This window comes from Lucilia sericata, unplaced genomic scaffold (assembly GCF_015586225.1).
Source record: "Lucilia sericata isolate MDLA Ls3-8-SP2 unplaced genomic scaffold, ASM1558622v1 Contig000009F_arrow, whole genome shotgun sequence".
NCBI classification, from domain to species: domain Eukaryota; kingdom Metazoa; phylum Arthropoda; class Insecta; order Diptera; family Calliphoridae; genus Lucilia; species Lucilia sericata.
Genome location: NW_023994049.1, coordinates 75,607 through 97,777, shown reverse-complemented (window position 1 = coordinate 97,777; position 22,171 = coordinate 75,607). Strand labels below are relative to the sequence as shown.

The following is a 22,171-nucleotide window of genomic DNA, read 5'->3' as shown; positions in this document are numbered from 1 at the left end:
TCTATTTTGCTCAACCGTTGTTTTATGGATGGTGCAAGTTAGTTCATTATCATTTTCTAAAAGCTCTTCACGTTCATTTCTCCATGGCAAGTAAAGCATGGTTAATGATCGGAAATAATCAGATCTAGCTACTTCCACATTAAATGATGGAAATCGTATAATTGCAGGATGTGCTCTTTTCGATACATACCTTGAATTATTTCGTAAACGAAGAGGAATACCAACTTCATTGGAATTGTCGATATCGTTTTCAATGTAATCGTCCTCTCCTTCTTGATAGCGAGTATTTCGAATTGATTTTGAAAATTTGTAAAACGCCGTAAAATATGCCAAACATATATTACTTAATATATCCGGACGTTGAACATAATAATCAAGAATGTTAGTTTGAAAAATCTCTGTAGACTCAGAAGAAAGCTTTTCTAGTTCCTGCCTAGATTTTATTATGCGGACTCTTTTTTCCGGCATAAATGTGTTAATATAAACCTCCGAGCTACTACACTGAGACAAATGCATGCCTAAAATATTATAAGAAGCTTCTTGAGCTGAAACTTCAGATGCGGAGATGAATTTGTTACCAATGTGCTGGAGTCTTTGCTTTACTGTAAAATTTCCAGCTCTTATCTCTTCCATCACTTCTTGCAATATTTTAGAAACTCCCCTGTTAGATTTATTAATATAATTAACTATATAACTAACACATGCATACGCGTCCATTACAAACTGGATATCCATATTTGCCCGCTGCTTAGTTAATATTTTGGAATTAAAAGCATTATTAAATCTATCTTTGAAAGATCTCTTTAAAAATATTTTTGGCTGTTTTAATGATGACCTCAATGCCAATATATAATCTTCATGAAAAATATTTATTCGCTCATTGGACAAAAATCTTTCAAAAGAATTAATTTGCTCTTCTTCCATACTGGATAACTTAGCATTAAGCAAATCTTGAATATTTTCAAAATTGTCAATATGTCTTTAATATCGTCTGCATTTGTATTTTCGGGTAGGGGTAGCAAAATTTCTGTATTTGGTGAAGGAGGATGTGGTATTCCAAATCTGCAAATTTTTCTACCACGAATTTCCCGTTGGCACGATCTACTATGATTATGCTCTTGATATGCAATAAAATCTTTTACTTCGTCTTTAGAAGAGTCCGTGCTTATGAACTTGTCAATAAAACTAATTACATCAGGAAATGAATTATAATTAGATATTTCTAATTGAGGAGAATTTTCAATCCAATATATTCCATGAACAGGGGGAGAACATCTTTGTTGAAATTCTATCCTCCAATAAAATTTAATAACTTTGAATTCGTCGAAAATTCCACCGCTAACTTTGAAGTGTTTGAACAAATGACGTATATGTTGATCAAAATATCGAGAGCAGGTTATAGGATCAGTACGAATTAGATTATACTTTTCTTGTGTGGTGTAATTTGTAGCCTCTTCTTCTGTTATAGTTTTATTTTCAACTATTTTTGCCAAAATTACTATCAGTTCCGGCCACTGAGATTCTGCTGCTGACAATGTTGTAAAAAAAGTGGGTAAACCAAATTGTCTTATCATTGCCAATACTTTTTTCTTCTCCCCTTCCCAATGTGCTGGCGATGACCGAATTCCCCTAAGAATATGATAACCTTCATCATGTTGGATTAGATTTTGGACGAAATTGTCATCTAATACGTCTCTAGCCGTGTAACTACTGTGCCCGATTTTTTTTCTTAGACATATAGATATATTGCTCTTAATTCTGGATAATTCCAGTTTTTTGTAAGAATACAACACTTTGTCGACACGAGCACATCGTCTGTCATAACGTCTAGCTTCTGACCTTATAACCTTTCCAACAGTGGCAGTACAAGTTCGTTTACACCACAATATATAGAAGGATATGATAGTTCTTCAGAGTTTTTGTCTAAAATCATGTCCAAGGGACGTTGGCCTTCTCCTGGTGCAATTGAAATTATTTTGAGTGGAAGATTTTCCACTGGGTCACTATCAATTAAACTCTTGAGGATTTAATTCAGTGATATTGTCTGTCTGAGAATTGTCTTCAATTAATTGTTGAACTAATTCTTGATCCTCTGCATTTGAAATAAATGGAACTTCTTCACTTGACCCAATACTAGTTAGCCATTGTTCTGAAATTGTGATACCGTGTGATTTAAATAAATCAGAATTAACTAAATAACGAGCAGCTGCTAAAATTTTTGCAGGTCTAATAGTCTCCGTCATAAAGCTGTGATTATATTCCAATCTTCGTTTAAGGTGAACCTGAATAACTTTAGTTTGGTCGAAGGTTCTTGGCAAAACAACAGCTCCTCTTACAGCACATTGGCGATTGTAACAAAGAAACTACTCTCATAAATGGTATTCTTGGAGCAACAAACCGCTCTTCTAAAGGCGTTAAATTTTTTAATTCGTCAGGAATTGTAGGAAAAATGCAAGCCCTTAGAAAGGCATATCGTTGGAATTTTACCGCTATTAGAAATTTTATAACACGTATTGCAAAATTTATAAATATTGTCTTCGGATGGAAAAATTTCGGATAAAAAAATACCTCGGATAAATTGGAGTATCGTCTTAGAAGAAGATTTTTTGTTTAAAGTTCTAATTTGGTTAGGAAACCAAAGACCACCACAACATACACAGATATCAGTTGGCCCTTTCTTTACGTTAACATTAAAATCCTGCAACATTCTGTTACTATGTCGTTGCGAATCTAATAGTAGATTATTGAGTCTTAATTCAGGCGAAATATTGTCTCGATTTTCCCTATTTCTTGAAGCTTGTCTAACATTTTGCCTTGCACGATTCTCTGGTTTTATTCTGTGTAATCTCACACGACAATTTCTAAGGCGATTTAAATCGTGTTCGAGCTAGATGACGAGCTTCACGACGTTGTGCTATATTACGAGTTTGTTCTAGAGTCCGGTAGTCAATGTTTAGTCTTGCTGATCTTCTTCTCATCGTATTTATGTTTTGTTCCAAAGAGCGGTATACAAAAATGGATCTTCTATTAGAATGAGAAATCAAATCGCGTTGTCGTTCGGATTCTCGATAAATAGGGTCTTCACGGCGCTCAGCGTGCTCTCTTGTATTTCTTATTTGTTCAAGAGCACGTTGTTCAGGATCAGACCTACGTATCGAATGTTGAAACGCATCTCTTTCTCATTCAATCTGCCTATAATTTTCATTTCTTCGGCGAATAGCATGCATGTATTCCTTTCTTGCTCAATTTCACGTTGAGATAAAATTGATCGACGAATAGAATGTTGCAGCGCGTCTTATTCGCATTCAATTTGCCTGTATTCGGTATTCTATCGGCGAATTGCATGCTCTACAGTATTCCGTTGTTGTTCGATCTCCCGTATGGGCAAAATTGATCGACGAATCGAATGTTGCAGTGCGTCTCGTTCACGTTCAATTTGTCTGTATTCGGTATTCTCCCGGCGAATTGCATGCTCTAGAGTATTCCGTTGTTGTTCGATCTCTAGTATGGGCAAAATTGATCGATGAATAGAATGTTGCAGCGCGTCTCGTTCGCGCTCAATTTGCCTGTATTCTTGCGATTCTCGACGAATAGCGTGTTCCAGTGTATTCCGTTCTTGTTAATATATAATGTTGTCGGTAACTAATATCTTCACGACGTCTGGCATGTTCCTGTTCACGGAATCTCCTAACTGATGCAATGTTTGATTGAATACGTTGTTGAGTCGATTGTTTACGTAGTCGTGGCATTTTATATCAATGTCTTTGAAACAGAAAAATCTTACCAAAAACAGTGTTATCCCACAAATAATATTTTATATGAACTATTTTAAAATATACAATTTAACACTATTATTTGTATACAGAATTTTAAAATTATTAAGTTAATATATAATATAATCACAAGACTACTATACACTGTTATATGGTATATTCAATTAAATTTTACTCTTAATCCTTGTATTTGATTTTTTTTGTTTTAAATTTTAAGAAAAATCATAATTTTCTGTCCCTGGTATAAAATGTTAGAATATATACAATATCAAATTTAATCCTTTTTAAAACTCTTAGAAATATGAACTTTAAACCTCGATAAAATTAAATCTGTACCGAATTTGAAAATTTTGGAGAACTTAAATTTTGTATGTATGTATGAAAAAATGTGTACCGATTTTTATCAAAATGAGAAAATTTTCCTGAAAAAAGCTTAATTTAAAATACCGTGATCCATATTGATCAATATATATTGAACGTGTCAGTACCGGTGTTGCCACAACAAAAAATTTTTTCTAACCAAAATTCGAATAAAAAATCAACAAATTTAGAAAAAAGTAATTTACATAGTTGGTCTATTACTGGAGACCAAGAAGTTTTTTATTTTTTACATTTTAATAATAGAATAAAAGCAACCAGCATTTTGTTTGCAAAAAATAACCAAAACGAAAAAATAATTCTCATGTACACATGCAAAATAAAAATAACCAATTTTGGTTAATAATACCCAAAGTGGCAATACTGTTTCTAAGTATGGAGGATAACAAAGTTTAAATAGAGTTAACGGTTTACTCGTTGAATTAATAATAGTTTTCTATCAAAGATGTAAACTAAAGTAGTAAATCATTAGGATTTACACTTAGAGGAAAAATACCGGTAAAATTCGATTTGTACTTACAACACATAGGGTCTTATCCATATACTTTTATGAAAGGTTTATAAATCAAATTTTCATACAAAATTTGTTCTATAAACCTTTGATAAATGTTTAGGAATAAGGCAGATATAATAAAACAACAATTTATTTTTGTTTTGTTTATATTTTTTATGATCATCAAACAAGACGAAGATATCGTTTTTACTTTACAAACTTAAGGGTCGATTTTACGCACAAATTTGTATAATTATGTTTACAAAGTATTTAATTTATTTGTAAACAATCGGTTTCAAACCCGAGAAGCTTTTTTGGTGTTCTGCAAATCGAGTTTTTATTTGAACGTAAAATTCAGAAAAATAATCATAATAATAAAAAAGTTTAAAATGCCCATTGCTTTTATACCAAGTTACAATTATATTAAAAAACGCATAAAATAATTGTTTAATTTATTTGAATAAAATTAAAATCGATTTACTTTCAACTAGATTTGTGTACTCGAGTTTAAAACGAGAAAAATTATGAGAATTCGTTTTTAAACGAGAAATTTACTCGGATTCGGTTTACAGATCAGACAGGAATATGTTTTCTTTTACTACAAATTTAATAGGTACTTATTTTTTAATTACCCAGCAAAAATAAAACGAAGTACTTTCAAAAGAATAACATTAATCACCACTTCAAAAGTAGCACTAATTGATTTTTTTACCTTCTGAGGAAGTGATTTTTAAAGACTTCCGAAGAAGCGAAAATAATTCTTTTTTTCAATGTTGAAGATATATTTTTTGTTCCTACATTTTTATGAGATAAAAAATGGTATAGTTGGGCTTTTAAATGTTTCTATTACCCTTATTAATGTTAATATTATTAAAGTCAAATTAGTTGTATTCTATAATACTACAATTTCACTTCCGAATAACTTCCAAAAAAAGAGCATTAAAATTACTTCTTGAGAATGACTTCAGATGTAGTGAATTTTGAATCAAATAAAAAGGACATCTCTCCTATGACAAGCCTGTGTTAAAATCGTCACTTCTTCATGTCTTTTTCAGTACTTCCATGGAGTAAATTCTACTTCTTTTTCGCTTCTTTGGAAGTTCTTGTTTTGCTGGTTAATAATCACAAAAATTCATGTCTATCTTGACATTATTGCGATTTTTATGAATATTTTGGGTAATAAGTTTCCAAATAGGACGATATTTTCAAGTCATCAAATTTCAATTTATCCTTTTTTGCTAAATCTCCCTGTAGTCATACAAATTACACTAATTTTAAAGTGATGCGTTATTCCATGTCGTCACCTGAAATGCAAAAGGGCGTAACACTTTTAAAAATGTTATAGGAGACAAGAAACTAAATAAAATGAAAACATTTTCTTACAATTATTGTATCCCAACATCGATAAATTGTTATAAAAATATTTTCTTACAATTATTTTATCCCAATATCGATAAACACGTTTGATGACTTCCTTACTTGTGGAAATTACAAATTTTCTGTTACGCCACTTTGAATTTCATTTCAATAAAGTCGGTATTTTTGATAAGGTTTCAAAAATTTACAAGTATTTTGATGCAGTGGACCATTTTCAACCAAAAAGTCGATTTTAAATTTTTTGGTTACACCACCTTTTTGCATTTTAAGTGACGGTACATATTTTCATTCGGAAGTTTGCTTTTTTTATATTAGAAATAGTTCCATTTGCTAAATGTCTTTGTAGACCATTTAGTTGACTGATGTTTTAAGTACGCTTAACACATTTTGTTGAATTTCTATCTCATTCACATCTAATTTTCACTTTCTTAATGTTTTACATTTTAAAACATAAACACAAAAATGACATCTAAATTACTAAACATTCAGCATCACTTTTATCCAATAAACATCAAAATAACAAAAAGGACAAGGTAAATATTTTGTTTTATAAAAATTCTTAATTTTATTCCTCTAAATTAAGAAGTTAAAAACAGTTTAGGCCTCCTCCTTTACAACGGTGGTCTTCTCAGAAACGTACAAACCGTCCAAGAACTTACGGATATCCTTGTTTTTAACAGTGGTAGATTGCTGAATAAGAGCGGCAGATCCGGAAACGGCTTCAATGTCGTTACCTTCAACGATCAATTCATCCTTTTGTGCAGTTGAGTTTACAACTGTTACACCGGGGGCCATTTCGACGCGACGGATGTATTTCTCACCCAAGAAATTACGGATTTCAATTACAGTATTATTTTCAGAGGTAACACAGTTAATGGGGAAATGAGCATATACAGCACGCATTTTGTATTGGAAGCCAACGGTAACACCTGCAATAATTAAAAGAAAATGTAATCATTTATATTTCGATAATAATGTCAAACTATGTATTTGTTTACATACCCTTGATCATGTTTTCAATGTGACTGCAGACAGTGCGAACAGCAGCCAACTCTTTCTTGGCTCCAAACCATTTCTCAACTTTCAAGGTACGTTTGTTTACCATGTACATATCCAAAGCCAAATGCTTGAAACTGCGTTTCAAGACACCTCTTGGGCCAGTGATTGTGACAACACGGGCACGCACTGAGGCTTTGATATTCTTGGGGATCTTAACACACTGATTTGAGTTAATAGTCCTCATGTTTTACAACACTAAAAATAAATAAAATACAAAAATATTTTGTCAGATTTATATACGTTTCATTGAAAACAATTATAAATATTAAAAAAAGCAAATATATGTGATGTAAAGTGCTAATAGTACTTTACTATTTACTGCATAAATATTTCATATTATTTATATAAATACAATAAATGCCATAGGTTATTAACCACGAATAATTTATACAATTTGTTGGCGAACAATTTCAATTGGCAATATATAAGAGAAAATATGACTGACAACAGAAATATGTTAAAGAAATGTTAATTTATCATTTTTATAAGAATTTTCTCACACAATTTATTGTATTTAATTTCACATATTTATGATGATTTAAAATTTTATTTATTTACACGAAAAAACACAAACTTACACGCTTCGGACCGACCGGAAAAAGGTTGATGCGAAAAAGGAATTTTTTGACGTTTGCGACGGGGGTATTGCCATTTCAATATAATTTGCTTGCTGTCATTTTTGACACTGACGTTCAAATTTCCCTGAAAATTTGTTTGCAGATTCGGTAATCTATACAGAGTTGCCAGGTGTTTTCCCAATATTATAACATGAAATTATTCACATGGTCTTTATTACATGTTTTTTGGAAAACATAAAGGTGGAGGTACACAACACGCGTTGAGGCTTTTCAAACTTTTCGCGCTTTACAAGCTGCAAGTTACACACCACGCGTCATTTTGAACTTTATTTTAAAACTATTACTGTTTTAAAATTCAAAATTTTAAGTTTTTGTTTATTTTTTAATATTTTTCTTTCATTGTTGGTGAAATTTATTTCATTTTGGTTTATTCTTATTATACACAAAACAAAATACAACCAAAAATTATTTGTGAGTTGTCGTGATAAAATAAGCACTTTGTTACCCCTATGTATTAACATAAACAAAAAACTGAAAATTTTTCTGCCGACGTTTTGTCAAGTGCCGTGATAAATATTTGTCTAATATAGACATGGGGTAACGCGCTGCCGCGTACAACGCGTGTTGTGTACTTTCACCTTAAGAGTTTAAACACAATCATACATACATATTTGAAATATTTTTTCAACTATAAAATAAAATTTTTAAAATAAAGAAAATCTCTTAAATTACATATATATTTATTATATTAAAGGATTGTAAAATAGTTTAAACAACACAATTTATACTTTTTTATGATTTAAATTTTTGGTTTTAACATTTTTAAATCTAACTATGTTAATTAAACGTAAGTACGAAAAAACATCATTCATGTTCTGAAAAACATTATGTTCTTTGTAATTAAGCATGCGAATTGAAATATTTTTAAACATAAAACATTTGTAAAAAACACGAAATATTGAACGTAGTATTATATTATGTTCATATAGTTATGGTTTATGGTGGTGTGTTTTCAAAAACACAAGTGTTTAAATACAACCCTTTTCATATTTAATTATTTTGTTTTTGTTTTGAGATATTTTTCAGAAACTAAACCATACTTCATATCCCATTTACAATACAGCGAAATCTAGAGATTTCGAGCAAATCTAGTTATAGTAGAGAAATACGAAAAAATGGCATTTGAAACAAAACAAATAAAAAAATAATTTTTGAAGAAAATTTCATAAAAAATAAAAACATGAATGAAAAGTGTTTTAAAAGCAATATATAATGTATGCCTTTTACACCAACGAAAAACTAGTAGTGTTTGGCCAAGGCGAATTCAGATAAGGTGGTGGCAGTTCTGCAACAACAACATTTTACATGTATTTTGTTTTTGCATTTGGTTTACGTAGATGTCAAAAACCATAAGTACGGCGAATTCATTTCATGAAAAATTTTTGTAAAATTTTTATATTTTATTAAAAATAAAGATAAAGATATTTAAATTTGTGAAGAAAATATATTCTGAATTGAATAATGTTTGTTTCAAACGAGAAAATCTATTCCGGCAGACATTTAATAGATTTCAAAATTAAGCCATATGTAAAAGTAAGCTTCCGCTGTTCGGCTAAATTCTTCATATGTGTTTCTTTATATAAAGTGTTCCGGAAGAGATTTTTTTTAGTTAATCACGTTATCTACACAATGTTAACATAAAATATAAAACGATATTGTTTAATATGTTAACATTTAATAGAAACAAATATTTTTCCTAAATAACATATTTATATACATACCAATTATGTCATTATTTAAATAAAATGATATTTGTTTACGAGATGCTTGGTATTTTTAGATTTTTTACATAAATAATTCAAAATATTAACGAAGTTTTTCTCCGTTCAACGGAAATTTTTAAATATAAAAATGTAAACAATAACAAACTTTGACAGCTACGTAAACCAGGCGAATTAAGAAAAAAATTATCAGCTGATTGAATAACACCACCTTATCTGAATTCGCCTTGATCTCAAAGTGTAAAAATGAATAAAAAAATAGAGATTAGGCCCCGTATTTATAAAGATATCAATCGTTTATTTTAGGTTTATTGCACACATTTTTCATACAAAATTCCTACAATAAACCATCAACAACTTTATTAAGCGATTATGAATATGTGAATACGTTTTCGTCAAATATTTGATAAGTGTGAATGTATTAGCGAAAATGTAAACAAAGCAAATGTCATGAAATACAAAATATTTACTTTATGAAGATACAACACGTGCAATTGTTTTATTATTTGAAATAAAATGCAGCAAGAGGACAGTTATTTTCGAGATTATGAAAATCTTGAGGTAATTTGTACTTATTTTTATTTAATCAGGTATTAATATTAAATATTTTAGGTACATGAAATTATGCTTCGCGATCGACCGCGACAAGAAGCTTATAAAAATGCAATTTTATCAAATGCTTCACTTTTCAAAGATAAAATAGTTCTAGATGTTGGAGCTGGCACTGGAATATTATCTGCATTTTGTGCTAAAGCTGGAGCAAAGTTGGTGTATGCTGTAGAAGCTTCGAATTTGGCGAAAATTGCATTAAAAGTGATGGAGGAGAATAACATTACGTCTACAGTAAAGGTAAGTAATTGAAGCATGGATGCGAATAAGGGCGAAAAGACCACTTTGCCCAAATCGCGGTTTTTGACATAGTGTTCAACGGATCTACTTATCTATTCCTGAAAAGATAATTTGAAAAATCTAAATTTTTCGCCAAAATATTTAGCTTTAAAAGCATGTTTTCTGTAATTTTATTTTTTATTAAGGTAAATGATAATTCTGATATCAGGTATTTTTTGTTAAAAGTTGTATAAATATTTATTTTATTTGCATCAAATTTGCAGAAAAGGCAGAATACATTTCATTTCTATGAATTCTTTTATTAGATTGCAAAAATATATTATTATAACATTAATTTCAACATGGACAACAAAAAGGGTATACCTATAGGAATATACATATGTATAGCGGAAATTCTTTGTTTTAGATTTTAAGAAATATTATTTTGAAAATTAAGTGATGACGAATTTTTATTCACAAGACTTGAAAGAATAAAAATTTTGTGGTCGAGCCTTTGTAATGCCTGGAAAGAGAACAGATACGGAAAGGAGAAAAGAGCGATAGAGACAGTAATGGGTAGTATTTAAGAACTGAAAATAAAAAGAATAAAGAGATAGTAGCGAGCCTATCAGAGAAGTGAGGATCATAGTGTGTGATCAAATACACGCCCATTTCGACAGTTTTAAGAATGCTAGAATACGTTCAAGTTGAACAGTTGATAGATTGCCTGATAGCGGATCGATTCAAGGGCCGGACAATTACACAGAAGATGAGTAATTGTTTCCTCTTCTTCTTCATTTTGACAGCTCCTACAGAAGTCATTGTATGGAAGACCAATGCATCTGGCATGGTTTCCGAACTTGGAATGACCAGTAAGAACTGATAACAGAGTGCTCAGATGTGTTCTACTAAGCCCTAATATGTAGGATGTTTTATGAGGATCCATACAGGGCCATAGCAACTTAGCAGTCAAACAAGTGTGTTCTTGAGACCACCGATCTTGAGCTGAACTAAGCAAATGTTGTATATTTGTTTCTTAATGGCCGCAAGGGGGACGCAGCAGAATTGGTCTATATCCAATATGTCCATCCTCGTACCAGCTTTCGCCAAGATATCAGCAATAGTATGCCTATTATATCCCAGTGTCCTTTGACCCAAACGAGGGTAATTCTTGAATGTCTCGACAAGAGTAGCACATATTGTTTTTGGGCTTATTTGCACATATTTGTTTTAAATATTGAAAAAGAAATATGCGCTTTTTAAATAAGTTTTTAATAAAATATATACCTATTAAGGGTACAGATTTGACATAATTACATGTATATATTGGTAAATTATTGTAATTTGCTACTTTAGTTGTAAGAAAAAACATTAAAAAAAGTTTATAATTCTAAAAACTGCATAACATGTAGTGTAGATGCTAAAAATGTACAACAATAATTAGAATTATCCATCCCTGCATTAATATATTTTCGTTCATTTTCATTGCAAAAGCAAGAAACGAGAGACAACAAAACCTCTTTCAATGACAGCTCATATGAGACTGAATTGTGTTTTCTATGCGTGTGAGTAGTCTGTGTAAATTTAGTAACGGTTAAAATACACAGTGTATAGGAGTTGGCGATCGTGGGATTACACCAAAACGCGGGAGATGATCCATTTTTACGGTATTATATTAACTAGCGTAAATAAAATAATATTATGGCGGTATTATGATTTAAATCAATATAATTTGAAACACATAGGACTTTTTGTTGGAGCATTTAATATATGGAAATCACATATGTAGGGGCTTTTGCTAAATCCTAAACCAATTAAGAGATACATAGCATTTTCCATATAATTTGAAATTGATTCCACTTTGTATTTTTTCTGTTTGTTTAAATTTTCATACGATTTTGTATAAAAAAGCTTGCTTTAAATTACGTTTCGGTTAACAACTCCTGAACAACACGAGTCTCCATCGAAAAAATTTCACTAAAATATAGAAGAGAATTTAGGTATCCTCATACCATATATTTGTATAATTTTTAACACGGGGCTGTCTGACCTATTTGACATTGAACTATACACTATGAAAATTGACCTTTAACCTTTTGGAAGTAAAATAGTCTGTTTACACGATTTTAAAGACAATATCCTTGGCTTTATAACGAAAATTATTCTGTACTTAAAGGAATTTCAATGTTATGGGCAATTATACATATGTATATACTTTTAGACAATTTTAACATATTTTTAAATTTTCAAATCGCGATATTTTTGGTCTGGAACGGGATTCCGATCAAGAGGTATTTGATTTGCGGAACACTTTCAAACCATAATATGTGTGGGGAATTTCATTAAAATAGGAGACGGTAAATCCGAAAATAGATGTTTTGATATGGATTCTCCCTATAGGGCATCATTTGAAAGGGGTTTTGAAGACGCGTCCAATGATGTACTATTCATAAATATCCGTCTTCTCACAAATGTTATTTTCCAAACAAATTTATAAATTTTTCATTAATATAAATAAAATGTATGCACAATTTTGTACACCGTAAGCAGAGCTGCCAGATGAATTTTTGAAAAAATCGTCAATTTCCCGATAAATTTTTAAATAATCGTCATTTTGGTTTTAAGAAATCGTCAAAAAAATCGGAGAATATAAAAAGCTTAAAATTTTTATAAAAAATTAAAAATATTGTAATATGTTAAGATGAAATATATTAAAAAATAATAATATTAATACATATTTATGTAAAATTCGAAAAATACGGAATATTATTGCTCAAAATTCAATAAACTTTGAGTTTTGAAGAATATTCGACAGTAATGTTAATTTTGTTTTAATGTTCTCATAATGTTTTCAATGTTCTGGCATTTTTAAAAATATCAAACATAAATACTGCTAAAATTTACATAGTGTTCACATATAGTTTTTAGGTGTAGAAACTTGTTCATCTTTTTCCTTAAATTTCTCAAAGTTTGTTGCATCACAATATTGCTTGTTTTGGTGCACAAGGAATATTTTAATGTTTTTAAGCAAAAAACTGTTTGTAAAATTTTTGAAAGTTTTCTGTAAACAAGTACTTACCCAGCAAAGAATATTCTTGATTTGGAAGCAATAAATAAAACTACTGCATCTTTAACTCCTTCTTCTATTGCATCTTAAAATTATTGCCTTACAAAAAAGATTTTGGAAGGCATATATTCAACAGCTCTAAAATCACTTAATTTTTGCATCTTTCTAAATTTAAATTAATATTCAGTGTTGAAAAATAATATTAATTCACTGAAATCAGCGCAATTTCAACAATATGAAATATGCACATTTTGGATTCCTTAGGCCGAGCCTCTAGGAGAGGAATTCCTTTATAAAAATCATATATTCTTTCATAACAAGTGCAAGCAGTAACAAAATGACGATAAATCGTCAAATCTGGCAGCTATGACCGTAAGGCGCCACATTAAAAACCTTTCAAATGAAACCACATATTGTATATTTCGTTTAAGAAAAAACTGTAAAATTTAAAAAAAATAACTAAAAATGGCCTTTTGGTAACCGGCCAAGCTCATGAACGGCCATCGATAGACTCAAAATATTTTTGGAACCATCATAAAACAAAACAATGATTTTGAAGTTGGGTAAAATTTTAAATATAACATGAAAAATTTTTCTCCATGTGGATGTCAAAATTGTCCAAACGAAATCTGAAGACTCTAGCTGTTGCAGTTTCTGAGATATGCCTTCCAGACATACAGGAAGGCACTGTGAAAATTTCAAGAAAATCGGTCCTGCAGTTTAGCCGTCTATAAACTTCGAACAAACAAATAAACACGCATTCATTTTTATATGTATATACATGTTTTTATTGTCAGCTTTCAAGAGAGCAATACAATAGCGGATGCTTCAATGAAAAGGCAAATATTTTTAAAAACAATTCTAGATGCGGAAGGGAAGACAGAAGGAAAAGAAGTCAAAACGATTATGTTAGTATACTATGCATTGAAAACATCAGATTTATTCTGCAAAACATAAACTGTGATGTACCTTGAGTAATCATCTATAAATGTTATAAAGTATAAATGTTATAAAGTATGTTGTGATTTAACTCTCATAGTTGTAATAAATTATTTGAAACTGCGGTACCAATCGATTTAAATGGTTTGGTTGACATTTTGCACATGGAACACGTAACACAATTGTTTTCATTTGGTGTATTACCTTGTAATCTGCGAATAATTTCTTTTCTTTCCAATTTCTTGAGATCTGACATATTTAAATGACCATAACGCTAGTGCCATAATTATTTTTAGAAATTTCTTCTTAGCATTAAATTATCCATAATCTTCGATTTAATTTGAACCGAAATGCTTTGAATTGAAATTCTTCATTCTTAAAAAATCTTACTTATCGAAAGAAATTTAGACTTCATATTTGGTATGTATAAAACTTCCTTTAATGTATAACATTTATTCCAAAATTTTACCCTTATTTCACCAATTCCACTTAAATTTATCACCAGAATGAAGCAACTATTACACTGTTCATACTCATTTAGTTTTGAAAATGCATTTTTATTTCCATAAACATCTAGGATCCATTCATCCTGATTTTCTTCATTCATACAGGAATTGATGACAAGCATTGCACTATTTACGTTGTTTGATTTGTTCTTGGAATAACACTAAGATTTGATATGACCCTTTTTTCCACATTCAAAACATTTAAAATTTGTTGATTTATTTTCATTATTTGATCTATTCTCATTATACGATCTATTTTTGTTGAAGTTTTGTTTCTTGTTTTTAATTACAAACAATTGTTCCTTACTAGTACTAACGTTTTCATTTTTACGCTGCTCTTATTTCAAAATTTTCGTTTTCAATTGTTCCAGACTAGTCATTGCATCTCTGCTTTCAATCGCCACTACAAAGTTTTCTAAATCTTGAGGTAAACTGCATAACAGAAATATAGATAATAGTTCCTGCGGAAATTTTATGTCTAGACTATGTTTAAATAAATTGATGATATTTTTATACTCTTCACCTTCGTGAGAAGGGTATATAAGTTTGTCATTCCGTTTGTAATTTCTATAATATAATTTTCCGACCCCATAAAGTATATATATTCTGGATCCTTATAGGTAGCGGAGTTGATTAAGCAATGTCCGTCTGTCTGTCTGTCCGTCTGTGTGTTTGTTGAAATCAGTTTTTAGAGGACTCCAGATGTCGGTGAGATCCGAATCTTCAATAATACTGTTAGACATGCTTTCGAGAAGATCGCTATTTAAAATCAGCAAAATCGGTCCATAAATACCGGAGATATGAGCAAAAATCCTAGACAACCTCTGAAAATTTCATAAAAAAGACAATTTTTTTCATGCTTTGATATAAGCAACAACAACAACACTGCTTATTCATTGAGTATTTCGTTTCATATGTTTAGATGGCTGTGTGTTTCATTGCCTTCTGTATATTGTTTTTGTTTCTTGGTGCATTCAGTTTCGTATGTTTGGATGTCTGTTGGTTTCATTGCGTTGTGTATATTGTTTTTGTTTCTTGGTGTATTCAGTTTCGTATGTTTGTATGTATGTTGGTTTCATTGCGTTGTATATTTTGCTTTTGTTTTTTTGAGAATTTCGTTTCGTATGTTTGGATGCCTGTGTGTTTCATTGCCTTCTGTATATTTTTTTTGTTTCTTGGTGCATTCAGTTTCGTATGTTTGGATGTCTGTTGGTTTCATTGCGTTGTGTATATTGTTTTTGTTTCTTGATGTATTCATTTTTGTATGTTTGGATGCTGCACAGTGGTATAGGAAAAAAAAAAGAGGGAAATAATTCGGTAACTTCTAAACGGTTAATCCGATTTTAATGAAATTTGGTATGCACAAAGAGGAGGTGTTGTCGAGTTTAGGTTTTGAATTTGGACCTTATAGGCCAACCAGGGGCCCGGCGGGGGGTCCTCAAATTAGGACACCTCGGCTATGTTAAATTTTTAAAACGATCCTATTTCTTCATTTGAGTTCCGATTTAAAAAAAATTTCGTATATAGAATCTCCTCATCGAGCACTATAAAAAATGTCGTCATAGCAGTAAATTATCTCTTATAGTTTAGGAGATATTCGCATTTGAAAATTAAAATTTTAAAATTTTTACCGTTCTTACTTTAGTTTTTTGATAATAGCGGGTCCAAATATTCGCTTAACAACAAGTTTATATATCAAGCAGTGAAAGAATTATGTAAAAATCATGACTGAGTCCAAAGTTATAGGCATTTTAATTTAAAAAATTAAAAAAAGGCGATTTTTTGCCATTTTTTTGGGAAAAAAGTATCTTTTTCTTTTTAAGTTATCTAAAAAGTTTCTAAGAAGATGTATATAGAATTTATACTTTTTGGAAAGCTGACTTTACATAAAGTACGATAAATGAAACAAAACCTAAAAATTTTTGATACCGAGGGGACCAGGTCCATCCAAAAAAACCCTATTTTTTATGGAAAATTAAATTTTGAGCAAAAATTCTCAAATCGCATAGTCGATATCAAATTATAGTTACCTGTTTTATATGACCCAATATGTTCTTAATCATTTTGTAACGGGTTTCGATAACCCCGCCCCTGGTATGGATATAATAGGCAAAAAACCAAAAAATCCCATTTTTGGGATTTTTTAAAACTTTTTTGGGAATTCCGGGATTTCTAATAAGAAAATTCGAACTTTTTATTTAATTTTAGATTTTGAGTAAAAAAATCTACCTAACTGTAAAATTTCATCAAAAAATATTCATAAATAAAATTTTTATTGCAATTTGAAAAATTTGTATCTTCGCAAAAACTGAATAAAAAACATTTTTTAATTTTTTTAAAAAAAGTATTCCGCGAATTTTTTAATTTTCAAAAATTATATACAGTTTTGAAAAATAGACAAAATTACCTTTCCATTGATATATAACATGCCTACCTAATGTTTTTTAAGTGACAAATTAATTAGGGAAAACTCAACATCTTTTAGAAAATTTACCTAGCACTATTATTTTCATCCATAACGTTAACTCTTAAATTTGTTACATATATTAAAAAATTTTCAGGTATTATTTTTTAAACTGTAATGATTTTTACCCCTATAGGTCACTTTAATAGGTAGCTTATTAAAGTGACCTATTGAGGAAAAATTCATTACATAAGGATACGTTAGACATATTAGGTAGAATATCATAACCCTTTAAAAAATAATTTAATTTAAGTACCTGTAATTAATATATAAGACAGGTTTATATCTGTTTGTAATTATTTGTAATTTTCTAACCATGGCGATCGTACTAAAAAAAAATGATTTGTGCTCCATTTTATTTGAACACTCTTCAGCTCCTTTTCAAGATAAAGTGAACTTCTTATTGAAATATATTGAAACTGCACATAAAAATAAAGTGGATAAAACTGATATATGTAAAATTGAAAATTTTATAAAATCAGTTGATATAAAACTGAAGAGTGTTCGGTATTCCATTGCTAAATTTCGATCGAAATTTTCTGATTGGCTGGATGAATGTGTAGAAGTTGCTATTTGCGTATCAACTGTTGGTGCTCCCTGTAAGCAGTATGAGGATTTGAGCTCAAAATCTAAGAGGAAAAGGTTATCAACTTCACTAGAAACCTTATCTAACGAAGAAGTTTCGGACACTTTTAAAGCAATGTTAAGAAAAGAAAAACAGCCTTTGGATGCCATAAAAATTGCAAATATTCTTCCAACCGCATCACCAAGACGACTGAAAAGAATTGTAAAGAGTATACCCACACCATCATCTGATACAACGTTCACTGAGGAAGAAGCTATTGCGCTTATGTTGCAGCTGGGATTAAGTCGTGATAACTACATAACGTTAAGAAAGGCGCTATCTGAAAAAGGAGTGGATGTTTTACCATCATATGACAAAATAAATGAAAAGAAGAAAAGCATTATACCACCTCCTATTGAAATAACTGATCGGAAGGCTGTTATTGGACTCGGCGCTCTACTCGAAAATACTGCTTTAAGGATTGCTTCTGACTTTTCTTCAGACCAACTAAAAAAAATAAATTCTTGTGATCTTCAACTCATTTGTAAGTGGGGATGTGATGGATTATCAGCACTCTCGGAATATAAACAAATCAACACAAGTGAATCATCTTCCGAGTATAAAAGTGTATTTATGGCATCGCTAGTTCCATTAAGAATTCGAAAGTATGCTGACAGCGATTCTCCATCAACCAGTTTCGATGATATTTGGAAGAATTCGACTCCAGGATCCAAAGCTTTTTGTAGGCCAATAAGCTTTGAGTATATAAAGGAATCCAAAACAACAACGCAAGATTTGATAAATCGTATTGAAGCAGAAATTAAAAACTTGGAACCTATAACAATCGAAATAGAAAATTATTCGTTTAACATGTCCTATGATTTAAAACTTACAATGATTGATGGGAAAGTTGGAAATGCCATTACAGGAACATCATCTACTTGGTACTGCTACATATGTGGTGATAAAAAATCAGAATTTTCGAATATTTCCAAGCAAAGATCAATAAATGAGGAAACATTACAATTTGGAATATCCCCCCTACATGCTCGCATACGATTTCTGGAACATTTTCTACATTTAGCATATGATTTAAAGTACAGAAGCATACCGGAAAATGCAAACAAAAGTGCAAATAACAATAAGGAGTTAATGGAAATGAGAGCCAGTGAGAAACGAAGAATTCAAGAGGAATTTAAAAAGCGGATTTTTTTTTTTTTTTTTTTTTCATTTTACTTATTATTTATTGAATCTTTCTTACATAGAAATTTACAATAAGTATTGAAATCTTAACCTAAACTATAACTAACGTCGTTATTGCCACTGCAATTTCAACAAAAGTTCTCGATAATTTGATTATCTGGCAAAATCCAATGTTTCCGTTCTTCTCAGTCGTCTATGACCCTCAAATGACAGCAACTCCCTGGCAAGGGGATTTGGGTGATCCATTAGTTTCGACAGGTAGGTTAAACAAGAGAGTTTGATCTCCTCGCGTATTATGGGGACATTGAGATCCCTATGAATATTACTATTGCGAATGTACCACGGGGCACCTGTTATTGACCTTAACAGTGCTGACTGCTTTCTTTGTAATTTTTCAACATTAGATGAGGAGGCTGTTCCCCACAGTTGAATGCCGTATAGCCATATCGGTTTTATAACTGTTTTGTACAAAAGCACTTTGTACTCCAAGTCTAGAGCAGACCGTGGTCCAATTAGCCAGTACAATTGAGCTGACTTTAATTTTATTTGTGTAACCTTGGCTTCAATGTGGTGAGTCCATGTTAAGCGGCGATCAAGGTGGATACCAAGATATCTCACATGGCTTTGTTCAGGAATTTTTATATTGTTTATCTGCACGCGGATGGGATTAAATATTGATAAACCACTCACAGGATATGGAAGCACAAACGATGGTAATACCGCTAGACGTTTTTTTAAACATTTTGAAACTACTTCCGAAATAACCGGAATTAGTATGGATTTACTGCAAAAGGTCAATATTATTCTAATGGCGATAAATAGCAAGCATAAAGTGAACGCAACAAAATTTGGAGAGTATTCTACAAAAGTTTCTAAATTACTTTTGGAATTATATCCCTGGAAAGAAATGACACCTACAGTTCACAAGATATTATGTCATGGAAAGGTCATCATAGAACATAATATTCTGCCTTTAGGAGAGCTTACAGAAGAACCCCAAGAATCGAGGAATAGAGACTTTAAGCATATTCATCAGTTTAGCTCAAGGAAGTGTTCTAGGCAGTCTCAAAATGAAGATATTTTTAATAATCTGATTCTATCTTCTGATCCTGTTTTATCTACTATAAGGAAACGTTGGATTTGCTACAAAACGTTAGCATTTGAAAATATTCATGAATTTAAAGATTTACTTTATCTTTTAGATATGGACTACTGTGATACCGATTATTTTACAAAATTATATTAATTTATAAAAAAAAATAAATAAAGACTATTTTTATATAAAATAAATACTTGTTAATTTTTTTTAGGGATAAAGAATAAAAGATTAATCGTAAAAAGTGGCTGTAAAAATTCATAAAAATTTAGGTAGTAAAACATGCCTAACAAATGTATGGATGAAAATAATAGTGCTAGGTAAATTTTCTAAAAGATGTTGAGTTTTCCCTAATTAATTTGTCACTTAAAAAACATTAGGTAGGCATGTTATATATCAATGGAAAGGAATACTTTTTTTAAAAAAATTAAAAAATGTTTTTTATTCAGTTTTTGCGAAGATACAAATTTTTCAAATTGCAATAAAAATTTTATTTATGAATATTTTTTGATGAAATTTTACAGTTAGGTAGATTTTTTTACTCAAAATCTAAAATTAAATAAAAAGTTCGAATTTTCTTATTAGAAATCCCGGAATTCCCAAAAAAGTTTTAAAAAATCCCAAAAATGGGATTTTTTGGTTTTTTGCCTATTATATCCATACCAGGGGCGGGGTTATCGAAACCCGTTACAAAATGATTAAGAACATATTGGGTCATATAAAACAGGTCACTATAATTTGATATCGACTATGCGATTTGAGAATTTTTGCTCAAAATTGAATTTTCTATAAAAAAATAGGGTTTTTTGGATGGACCTGGTCCCCTCGGTATCAAAAATTTTTAGGTTTTGTTTCATTTATCGTATTTTATGTAAAGTCAGCTTTTCAAAAAGTATAAATTCTATATACATCTTCTTAGAAACTTTTTAGATAACTTAAAAAGAAAAAGATACTTTTTTCCCAAAAAAATGGCAAAAAATCGCCTTTTTTTAATTTTTTAAATTAAAATGCCTATAACTTTGGACTCAGTCATGATTTTTACATAATTCTTTCACTGCTTGATATATAAACTTGTTGTTAAGCGAATAAAAAAAGAAATGGCGAAAATCGGGAATATTTGGACCCGCTATTATCAAAAAACTAAAGTAAGGACGGTAAAAATTTTAAAATTTTAATTTTCAAATGCGAATATCTCCTAAACTATAAGAGATAATTTACTGCTACGACGACATTTTTTATAGTGCTCGATGAGAAGATTCTATATACGAAATTTTTTTTAAATCGGAACTCAAATGAAGAAATAAGATCGTTTTAAAAATTTAACATAGCCGAGGTGTCCTAATTTGAGGACCCCCCGCCGGGCCCCTGGTTGGCCTATAAGGTCCAAATTCTAAACTCGACAACACCTCCTTTTTGTGCATACCAAATTTCATTAAAATCGGATTAACCGTTTAGAAGTTACCGAATTATTTCCCTCTTTTTTTTTTCCTATACCACTGTGTGCTGTTGGTTTTACTGCCTTGTGTATTTTGTTTTTTGTGTGGTTATTTAGTTTAGCGCTGTTGTTGTTCATTTTGTTTTGCTATTGATTGATGATATAGTCGGGAAAATAAAATAAATATACATTTTATGAAATTGATATTTATTAAATACACTATGGTGAAGAGTATATAAGATTCGGCACAGCCGAATATAGCACTCTTACTTGTTTGCTCTATAAATATTTTCTAATTTTCTATGTCAAACGAAATTAAAAAAAAAAAATATTTAAATAAAAAATTATAAAAGATACATTTCGGGGGAGTTTTCCAGTTTTTTCCTACCGAGCGCGTCCCGGGTGGCGGATAGGGGGTGGTGATGGACTATCTGTCCTCTCCCAGCTTTAATTTCACTTAAGCTGAGGGAGGGCAGATTGTCCACCACCTGGGAATATTATATTCCCCGCGGACCAAAAAACTGGAAAAAACAAATATGGAAAATAAAAATAAAAAGATAAAAGTGCCGGTACTGGGTTATTTAGGCCCTGTATCGCAAGTGTTGATCTACTCGCGAGTCACGTGTCGT

The 22,171-nt window shown here is 30.6% G+C and overlaps 2 protein-coding genes across 2 annotated transcripts in view; one reads left to right on the top strand and one right to left on the bottom strand.

Moving 5' to 3' along the window:
* Window positions 1-6,559: 6,559 nt before the first annotated feature.
* LOC119603274 (60S ribosomal protein L9) lies at window positions 6,560-7,753 on the bottom strand. The gene is made up of 3 exons (XM_037955263.1): window positions 7,659-7,753; window positions 7,024-7,275; window positions 6,560-6,950 (listed from the first exon to the last, which is right to left on the bottom strand). The coding sequence occupies exons 2-3, from the start codon at window positions 7,262-7,264 to the stop codon at window positions 6,619-6,621; spliced, it is 573 nt and encodes a 190-aa protein (XP_037811191.1). The 5' UTR covers window positions 7,265-7,275; window positions 7,659-7,753; the 3' UTR covers window positions 6,560-6,618.
* Window positions 7,754-9,691: 1,938 nt separating this feature from the next.
* LOC119603283 (protein arginine N-methyltransferase 6) overlaps window positions 9,692-22,171 on the top strand; it is a 44,607-nt gene continuing 32,127 nt past the window's right edge. The window contains exons 1-2 of the mRNA XM_037955272.1: window positions 9,692-10,000; window positions 10,052-10,288. Coding sequence (XP_037811200.1) covers window positions 9,956-10,000; window positions 10,052-10,288 — 282 coding nt within the window. The 5' untranslated portion in view covers window positions 9,692-9,955. The remainder of the gene's footprint in view (window positions 10,001-10,051; window positions 10,289-22,171) is intronic.

Excerpts from the sequence above, each read along its gene's own strand:
- LOC119603274 (XM_037955263.1), bottom strand. The coding sequence starts at position 7,264 with ATGAGGACTATTAACTCAAATCAGTGTGTTAAGATCCCCAAGAATATC. Across the intron at positions 6,951-7,023 it reads CATTGAAAACATGATCAAGG|GTGTTACCGTTGGCTTCCAA; the intron begins GTATGTAAACAA and ends TAATTATTGCAG.